Source organism: Ylistrum balloti, unplaced genomic scaffold (genome assembly GCF_031769215.1).
Source record: "Ylistrum balloti isolate Yb309-2 unplaced genomic scaffold, AGI_CSIRO_Ybal_v1 Utg370222, whole genome shotgun sequence".
NCBI classification, from domain to species: domain Eukaryota; kingdom Metazoa; phylum Mollusca; class Bivalvia; order Pectinida; family Pectinidae; genus Ylistrum; species Ylistrum balloti.
This window is the reverse complement of record NW_026782186.1, coordinates 221,161-231,588: the sequence shown is the minus strand read 5'-3', so window position 1 is coordinate 231,588 and position 10,428 is coordinate 221,161. Positions and strand designations below refer to the sequence as shown.

General features: G+C 36.2%; 1 protein-coding gene across 1 annotated transcript in view; it reads left to right on the top strand.

The window, feature by feature from the left end:
- The first annotated feature begins 258 nt into the window (after positions 1 to 258).
- The window catches only part of LOC132551854 (carcinoembryonic antigen-related cell adhesion molecule 1-like), a 28,386-nt gene continuing 18,216 nt past the window's right edge, over positions 259 to 10,428 (top strand). The window contains exons 1-2 of the mRNA XM_060215998.1: positions 259 to 307; positions 2,146 to 2,226. Of these exons, the coding sequence (XP_060071981.1) occupies positions 259 to 307; positions 2,146 to 2,226 (130 nt within the window). The remainder of the gene's footprint in view (positions 308 to 2,145; positions 2,227 to 10,428) is intronic.

Sequence of the window (10,428 nt, the reverse complement as noted above, 5' to 3'; positions counted from 1 at the left end):
TAAATGAATAGCGATATTTGACACTGCCGTCAAATATCACGAAAATTAGTATTTTAATTGTAACTGATTTTAATGTCACGTTGTTGGTATGAGCATCTTTCTTGGCCGCATATATGCTGTGAGCTTTTCACATAGATGAACAGATAGTTTCCGGGTCTACTTAACTTAAAAGTGTTGACTTCCGTATAAGCGTACATGATTTACTTTCTTACTTTAATTTGATGCATTACATCTTGTTCGTCTCATAATATAAAAAGCATGGGTATTCTATGGATCTTCATAGTGTGTATACTGAACAAATGTTCTGGTATGTATAATGTGATTTATCTCTTTTTGCTATACGCAAAGACCTTTTTGTAACTGTTTTTTTTATTCTAGTTTGTCTGAAAGATGTTGGTCTATATTAAAGACTATGACTTACCATTTTAATCTCTTGTGATGATATACCCATCTAAGGTTTTTAGCATTTGTATGTTTCACCGGTTGATGGCCATAATGGCCTTTTGTGTATTGACGGGCCGTTAAGATAGTGATAATAATTATTATTATAATTCTGATAATATAACCATTTAAGATTTTTAGCATTTGTGGTTCACCTTTTTGTTTGTTTGATGTTATTTCCTATTTTGGATCTCTGTGTGTTTTGCCGGTTGATGGACTTAATGACCTTTTATGTGTTGACAGGTCGTTAAGACAGTAAGAGTAGTAATGCTAGTTTTGCCTGAATCATCATAACATGACATCGCTTAGATACTTGAAGGCTTGAATTGCTGTAATGTATTATAAATCTCTACCTCCAAGCACTTCATACTATAGAGACAACCACCGAGACAATGTCATACATACCTTATGCATTCATATATATTGAAAGGCGAAGATAACCCTCGGTGCATTGGATGTGATGAGCCATTCACCGTTAAACATTTTTTATTGGACTGCATTGACCTGTCTACTTTTTTATCGTAGCGTTTCAAGATCTTTTTTAAACTGTTAAGATTAATAGAATTCTGGTTATCTGAAAGATGATGGCATTAGGAGCGGGGCCAAAAAGGGTCACATTGACTCGTATTTCAAAAATCTTCTCAACACCCAGATATGGTAGAATTCAATACTTTTCATGAATGGAAGCATTTTATGGCGTTTTACCAAAATTGTGAATTTCATTGTCTCACATTTCTCCGTGGGTTTTTGACAATAATTTGGTCCATTGGAAATGCTTCAGACTTGGTTAGAATTATAAATGAAGGAGGACAGCTTGATGGTATGCCTATTTTGAACTATGGGGCTGATAGGCGAGACCAAATGGGGTCAAATTGACTTACATTTCACAAATGTTCTTCTCCAGACCCAGATATTGTAGAATCAAATACTCTTCATGAATGGAAGCATCTTAAGGTGCTTTAATTACCGAAATTAGTTTCACATTACTTCCGTGGGAGGAATATTGTTTTACACTACTGTTATTTAAAAAAAAATTTTTTTTAGCTTAACGTTGGTTATTTCCAACTGGAAATACCTTTATAAAAATTATCAGTATAGGATAACAGTTTTGTATGAATGTAAAGACACTGACTATATTCAGTGTCACAATTTCTATTTCATGATATTGATAACTATCCTTTAACCTTTATATTCAATATTGCTTATCTCAGGTGACTGTCAAGGCCGCTAGGCCTCTTGTTTAATCAAATATTGGGGTTTTCCTAAGCGGACGCCCGATTGCCTTCTGTCTGAAGCAAGAAAGGTTTTCATAGGCGATAAAAACAGGCCCAGTGGGCATATTGTTTGATTTAAAACTTGTTCACTCATAACTCAAGGTATACTTATTACACACCAGATCAGATCTTAGTCATCAAAGTTGAAGGGACAAAACACTTTAGATATTAAAAAGGCGTGTGTTCATTTTTATCGGCAATTTTTTTCACAATGACGGGAAAGGAAAGAGAGCCCAGGCGTACATTTTTCTTCCACTGCAGCCCAGGCGTACATTTTTCTTCCTCTGCAGCAATTCACTAACGTTTTAATGCGTGTTATTTCCTCACAATTCACAAAAATCTTTAATGCAAATTGATAACTTTATTGCTCTATGAAACAAAATTGGAATTGCGAACTATTCATTATTGATTCCTTTTCGATTTCATCTAGTTGGACATGGTGCCTCGACTACTCGATCGCCTTCACCCACCTACTATGACAGGGAGAAAGAAACATCGCCGGACATTTGGGGTGACTATTGATACCAAAAAACTATCACAATAGTACTGCGATAGTCACGAGACTATTGTAGTACTATCACGATAATTTGATACCTTTTAAATATGTTTTGAAGTCCAGAAATGAATACTACCAAATGGTATGCATGAAAAAAATATTGACACTTTGTATACAATCAAATATGGAGCACACTGATATACATAACACTTCATACACTTTATTTCAATGTTATTCAATTTATACATAAACATGCAATTCCTTCTCGAAATTGATCCCCTGCGAATAGGGGTTAGAATATATCCGCTGTGTCCGACTGCATGTGGTAAAAGTCCACTAAAAGAGGCAACCTGTCTGCTGTGAGTTGCGTCCCGTTAGTACTGGGAGAAAGGATCCTGTAGTTGAGGGGCGGTTATGTGGTTTGCACTTTATTCTCAAGCAATCTCGCATGACCTTCCCCAAATACATCATTTTGGCCTCTATCTCAGTAAGACGGGTGGTCATCATCGTCCTGAATGATCAATCGGCTGGTCATGCCAAGCCCTGGGTCAACTTTATGTCCTAAGTGTCATGTCTTTTCCTTTTTATTTCATCCAACCGTATACCCATCTGTTTCTGTAACTTTTATTTTACAGTTGTATCCCAGAAGGCGGTGACTTTAGGGCCAATCGAAAGAGTTCTATTCTTTCAGGTACGCTACCTTTATATCCTTGGCACTCGTGTACCGGAGATCCGTACCATTAGTAGTGCCCTCCGAGGTGGGTGAAGAGCACGGGTAATGCAAACCTAAACACCTAACTATGGGCAAAAAAAACCTAGAAATTATTGTTAACAATTTGGCGGGCTTTTCACTCCTTTGGCGACAAGTTGACCGGAAGTTGACATTTATCCTGATAACGATATATGAGAAAGATTAATTGTTTATTAATCTCTGCAACATATCCAAAGATGAAATTTGTATCTTGAAACGTTAAGAGGATATAACTACATAATAACGAGGAAATACACTTTTGAAAGGTTCAAACATATTTGACCCCTGTGACCTTGAATGTCGGTCAAGGTTATTAATATTTGCAAGCCTTATAATGTAACATCTGATGATCATTACATCCCCAATATTAGTTCTCTAGACCTTGTGAAACTTGACAAGAAAATTGTTGAACAATGGTACCCTATTTTGTATATTTGAACTTTGACCCCTATCGGAAACCGGAAGTTGACATTTTGCTTGAAGTTTTCCTAATGACAATCACTAGGAAGTGTCCACAGAAGGTTTATAATCAATTTTCATCATTGTAAGCCTTCTAGAAATGGAGAAACTGTCATTTAACGATTTTTAGTTAATTGACCTCTGTGACCTTGAAAGTGGGTCAAGGTCATTTATATTATCAAACTTTGTTTCCAGTTACATATCCTTCTTGTATATGAAATATCAAGCCTCTAGGCCTTCCAGAACTTGATAAGAAGTTTTTCAAAGATTGGTACCCTAAATAGCTCTTTCCAAGTTTGTGCCCTACCGAAAACCAGAAGTTGAACTTTTAAGGAAGTTTTTCTTATAATAATCAATAGGAAGTGTCCACAGAAGGTTTGTAATCAATTTTCATAATTGTGTGCCTTCTATAAAGTGAGAAAATGTCATTTAACTATTCTTAGTTATTTGACCTCTGTGACTATGAAAGTAGGTCAAGGTCATTTATATTATCAAACTTTGTTGCCAGTTACATATGCTTCATATACGTGAAATATAAAGCCTCTAGGCCTTTCAGAACTTGAGAAGAAGTTTTTCAAAGATTGGTACCCTTAATAGCAGTTTTCAACTTTGACCCCCTACCGCTAACCGGAAGTTGAATTTTGAGGTACGTTTCTCTTATATCATTCGACAGGAAATGTCCACAGAATATTTATGTCCAAAGTTGAAGACTTTGGGCAGATTAACAAAGGAGAAATTACCATTTAACGATTTTTACATAATTGACCCCTGTGACCTTGAAAGTGGGTCAAGGTCATTGATGTTAACAAATTTGATAGATAATTGATCAGACATTTTACACTTGAAATATCAAGACTCAAGGCTATGCAGAACTTGAAAAGAAGTTTGTCAAAGTTTGTAACTTAAAATAACAGTTTTCAACTTTGACCCCTACCTAAAACCGGAAGTTGACTTTTTTTGCAATATTGTCTGATGTCTATTGTTAGGAATTGATTACATAATGATGTAGACCAAATATTATGTTTCAATACTAATTGGTTAGAGAAAAAAAATGTCATTTTAAACTTTTAAGACATTTGACCCATGTGACATTGACAGTTGACCAAGGTCATTCATATAACGACCCTTTATAGCCTGTTGACTGGACATATTAAATTTGAAAAATCAAGTCTCTAAACCTGATAGAATTTGAGGAGAACATCGTCAAAGTTAGTGACCCGAAATAGCAGTTTTCAAATTTGACCCTACCGGAAACCGGAAGTTGACTTTTTTTGCAATATTGCCTGATGTCTATTGTTAGGAATTGATAACATAATGATGTAAACAAAATATTAAGTTTCAATACTAATTGGTTATAGAGAAAATGTCATTTTAAGATTTTAAGACATTTGACCCCTGTGACCTTGACAGTTGACCAAGGTCATTCATATAACGACCCTTTATTGACTGTTGACTGGACATATTAAATATGAAATATCAAGTCTCTAGACCTGATAGAATTTGAGGAGAAGTTCGTCAAAGTTAGTAACCCGAAATTGCAGTTTTCAACTTTGACCCCTACCAGAAACCGGAATTTCACCATTTATCTAAATTTTTTTCTGACGAAATATGTTTGCAGGGTTATGTTTATAATCTGCTTTAAGCTTAAGTCAATAGCTAGAGCCGTTATTGAGTTACAGCCATTTAGGTAAAATCGGATATGACGTCATGGCGGCCATTTTTTTTTCTGATGATTTTGTAAATGACACTAAATGGTAGAGGACATCTGGGGAAACCTTTCAGATATAAATTATTCCAAAAAAAGCCCGTTGGTAAAGATCTAGATCGAGTTTTTCCAAATTGTCGGCATTTTTAAAAGATCAAAGGAAATTTTCAAAATGGCATACAACGGAAGTGGTAAACGTTACAGAGAAACTAAAATCACTAAATTCATCGGAAGGTCATTCTGCATCGATGTGTTAAAGAAATTTTCAAGAAAAATCAAAATTTAAAAAAAAAATTTGTTTTCAAATTTTCAAATATTGACCCCATAGCGAGCTTTTTTATTAGACATATTTTGTATTATAATGGCATGGGGAAAAGTTAGATAAGGAAATTGTCTACAAATAACATAAGTGGACGAACTCTGTACACTCAACGCTTTTCGAGTTACGGCCGTTTTAAAGTTTTTAACTTATGACGTCATAGCGGCCATGTTGGATTTTTGACCTACTTAAAAAATCTGCATCGTCACCTTCCAGTATGTACCTATAACATAGTCAATACATATTAGGTGTGGTCTTTACCGTTTAAAAGATTACGAACCCATAAAGTTCGGAAGAAAAATAATAATAAGAAGAAGAAGAAGAAGAAACATAACAAAAACGATAGGTCTTTTCACCAAATGGTGAAAAGCCCTAATAAATAAACGACCTTGTCCTTCATCTTCAGACTCCGAAGATGACCATGATTTCAACCAATTCATCGTTATACGATCGTTGGAAAAGGATATACCAACGTCATCCGTTTCACCTTTTGTTATAGAAAAAAGAATCTTATCAACGTGCGGTACTCCAAAGAGTGTTAAAACAACTGCGGTCTGGCGAAATTCTTGTGGAAGTTATCCGCCAGCAACAGGCAAGGAACCTCTTGGGATTGACAGAGTTTTTCGAAATAGATGTACAGGTTGTCCCTCATTCCTCCCTAAACACATCAGAGGGCGTTATACGCTGTCCATATCTTCAGGGAGAGAGCGAGGAGAACATCCTCAGCTACTTCAAAGGAAAACAACAGAAGGTCATCCATGTTAAACGGATCAGGGTGAAGCGAGATGGCAGCATCCGTGACACCAAAACTTTCGTTCTTACTTTTAACACCACAATTTTACCAAAACGTGTAAAGGTTGGTGTGGATGTTTACATCTCAAACCCACTGCGATGCTTTGGTTGCCCGAAATTTGGTCATCATGCTAGTAACTGTAAAAAACAGAAAGTTTGTGCTAAATGTAGAGTTGTGGGCCACGACAACGGGGTCGCGAGATGGTGCTTGTGATGGTCGAGCTCACTGCGCTAACTGTGGTGGAAGGCATCCAGCATATTCAAGAGATTGCTCTGCTTGGCACAGGGAAAAAGAAATCCTTCGCGTCAAGTATACAAACAACATTGCTTTCCCCGAAGCAAGAAAGATTGTTGAAATACCTGTGTCGGGTCCATCCTATGCCTGTCGTGCAAAGGTTGGTATTACGACCGTGAAGACCCGTGATGCTGCAAGGAGGATATGGAGTACCAGGTAGCTACTTCCAGATCCTCCGAGATCTCTATTAAAGCTGTAAATAAAATTTCTTTTTTAGTGATATGGATACAATAATCCAATGGAATTGTAGAGGTCTTCTACCAAATATTGATGAAATCTTCGGCTTTCTCAGGAACATAACCCTAGTGTAATCTGTCTCACCAGAGCCGACACAAATATCAATTTCAGAAATTATTCATTGTTTAATTGCTTCGGCTTGGCAACAAAGCAACTGGTGGAGTTGCTATCCTGGACGACAATCAAGTTCCTCACAGAAACATACCATTAAATACAGACCTCCAGGCAACTGCTGTTAGTGTTACGCTCCATAGAACGCTAACAGTATGTTCCATCTATCTCCCTCGAAACTGACTTTACGAACAACCAACTAGACGAACTCCTATTGCAACTGTCTTCCCCTTTCATACTTTTGGGTGACTTTAAAGGTCATAACAACCTTTGGGGTTCACCCGACGCTAATGAAAAAAAATTGAAAAAAATTATATTGGAAAAAAACCTTTGCCTTTAAAATAATAAATCTCCTACTTATTCTCGCACCTTGATTTAACTTTATGTGTCCCATCTTTGTTACTCGAGGGATAATTCAGTCTTGGCCCATATGGAGGTGTCTAATTATATAGTTTGTAATTAAAAATCTATTTTAAATAAAACAATAGAATGGTTTTGTACGTGTTTTCATTACTATTTAAGGAGATAAAAGCACATAAAAAGGAAGTGTGTCCGTTAAGACTTCCTGAGAGAAATAAATATTCCTCTTCAAAATGAAAAAAAATTAGCAGAAATTTGTGACATAATGAAGTGTGGAGGAAACACTTTAACAATCTGAAATGATGATGAAACCAATGTAATTATCTAACGGCATATTATAGAGATTGTTGGTAAAGTTTCATTTTCCGTTTGTTGAAATATGTTAAATTTTCCGGGGTCGTAAATTAATTAATGTTAAAGCAAGGTGTAGCGTTCGTAACACATGGCGTCCGTCTAAAATTGAACAATGATTTGTCATAATGGTCTGGAAGGAGTTATAGTAGAAGTGTGCGCAACTACATCGATAAATCATCGTGGGTTTCAAAGAAGTATTTTAGTGACACTACCGTAAACATGTACTGCTCGTGTACATAGAAAATCAGTTTTTGAAAATCGGTTGTAAAATTGTCGTCTGCTCCGGTACGAATACACCTTCGACGAATAAACCAATTTGAAAAGTTGTTGTTCCAAAATAACCGATCTGTACGTCGCTGATAGGTGGCATTTTCCACCAGAATCAGCATCACACATGCGCATGTTACCGGAAACCGAGTTTCGATCTGTACGTTTATAACGTCCCACGTGGTTCACAGCCGGATACGAACGCAACACGATAAGTATTATGTACATTTGCATTGTATTTCCAGCGAAATAAACGATTCTTAAACAAATTTAATTGCAATTATCAAATGAATATATACCAGGCTTAAGTTAACAGTGATATTTAGACATGTCACTGCCTCGATTGAACGCTTTCATCATTTTTCCTCCGAGTGTCTGTCCCAATCGTCAGGCCAAGCGGAACGTTCAATTTTACCGATATAAACAGTTTTTGATAGCGATTCACAGTTGGTTTAAAATAGTGAAGAATGATTTGTTCTTGACATTTCTACAGGGTTTAAATTCTGGTTCGTGTTTTATACACTTTTTCGATAAAGTGTGTTGTTCGTAGCAATAGTCACCGCATGTTTGCACTAATCGTATTCTCTCATTACGAACAAAACAAAACTTTTTTTTAATTATTACACTGAAAATATTACTCCATGAAATGTACAAGTAATTCTAAAATGCAAATAATATCATGAATACTGAAAGTTATTTGAATAGAGCTCTTATAACACTTGTAAATATTCTGTTTTATGTTCGAAACGACGTACACATAGTTTTCAACACAGTAATTCCATCAAATGTTTTTGGACAGTTAGCGGTCCCAAATATAGAGTCAATGGGAACTCGCATTTTATACAAATTTCCTGGTAAGTGTTGAGGTCATATTTTTGAATGAGAGTAATATTTATATACAATGAAATGAAATATTGGAAAGTGGTCGCTTCCTAAGACACGACGATGTCTGAGGAAGCGACCACTTTCCAATATTTCGAAGGAATTGTGGATCCATGGACAGCGGTCATGTACCCCATTGGAAATTATTTAAAGCAGATTGGAGTAAATTTGAACATCTCAGTACTAAAATTCTCAAAACCATTGATTTCCTGAATTTAGAAGACCCGGTAGAATCTTTTACTACCGAACTTCTTGAGATAGTCGAAGAATGTATAACAAAATCCAAACGAAAACGCAATAAAAAAACCTTGGATTAATGAAGATTGTGATAAAGCTATACTGATAAAGGAAAACCGCTGAGGTAATTAAAATACAACCCCACAATGAAACTTACAATCAACCTTTCTAAATGTTAGAACTTTGAGAATCGTTGAAAAAATCACATGACTCTGCAACAGAACCTGATGATATTCACTATCAGTTCCTAAAACATCTACCAGAGTCATCATTAGAAAAACTTCTAGATATTTTTAACTATATTTTTAGATCGGGAAATGTCCCAAAGTCATGGAAAATGGCAGTTGTGTTTCCTGTCCCCAAACAGGGTAAATATACAGCAGATCCCTCCAGTTACCGACCAATATCACTTACGAGTTGCGTTTGTAAAATTCTAAAGAGGATGAAAAATTCAAGATTAATTTGGTATCTGGAATCCAATCGCATAATATCACCTCTACAAAGCGGTTTTAGATCTAAGCGAGGTACCAATGATCATTTGGTTAGACATGAAACCTTTTGTGTGTGAGGCTTTTCTAAAGAAGGAGCACTTATTTGCTGTTTTCTTCGATTTGGAAAAGGCTTACGGCACAACGTGGAAATACGGCATAATAAAAGATCTGCACGATATAGGTATTAAAGGTAATCTACCAATTCTTATTTCAAATTTTCTATCAGATAGATAGATAGAAGTCAGGAATGGAATGACACTTTCCGATATCCATCAGCAGAAAATGGATGTACGACAAGGTAGCATTCTTTCGGCTACACTTTTTGGACTTAACCGTATTGTCAAAACAATATCCCCATCAATGGAGGGCGCTATTTATGTCAATGACTTCATCATATGCTATCGGTCTAAGCATATGAATACCATCGGAAGAAAACTACAACAATGTTTGAATCGACTACAAATTTGCGCAGATGTAAGTGGTTTTAAATTTTGACAATCAAAAACAGAATGCATTTTTGTCACATTCGGAAACAACACGACGATCCAAATCTGTCTCTCTGTGGTGTACCCATTCCGGTTGTTGAGCAAACATAACTTTTAGGTGTAATATGCGACAGGAAATTGTCGTTCCTTCTACACATAAAATACCTTAAAGCCAAATGCTTTATGACAGTGAATATTCTAAAGGTTGTGTCCCACACTGATTGGGGAGCCGATATAAAAGTTTTGCTAAAACTCTATAGAGCCCTTATGAGATCAACATTGGACTACGGTTCATCGTTTATGGATGTGCTAGACCTTCATACTTAAACTTATTAGACACTGTTCATCACCAAGGTCTGTTCATCACCAAGGTCTCAGACTCGCTCTCGGAGCTTTTAAGACCACACCTAAAGCAAGCCTCTATGTAGAGGCTAACGAACCACTATATAGCCGTCGAAATCAATTGGGTTTG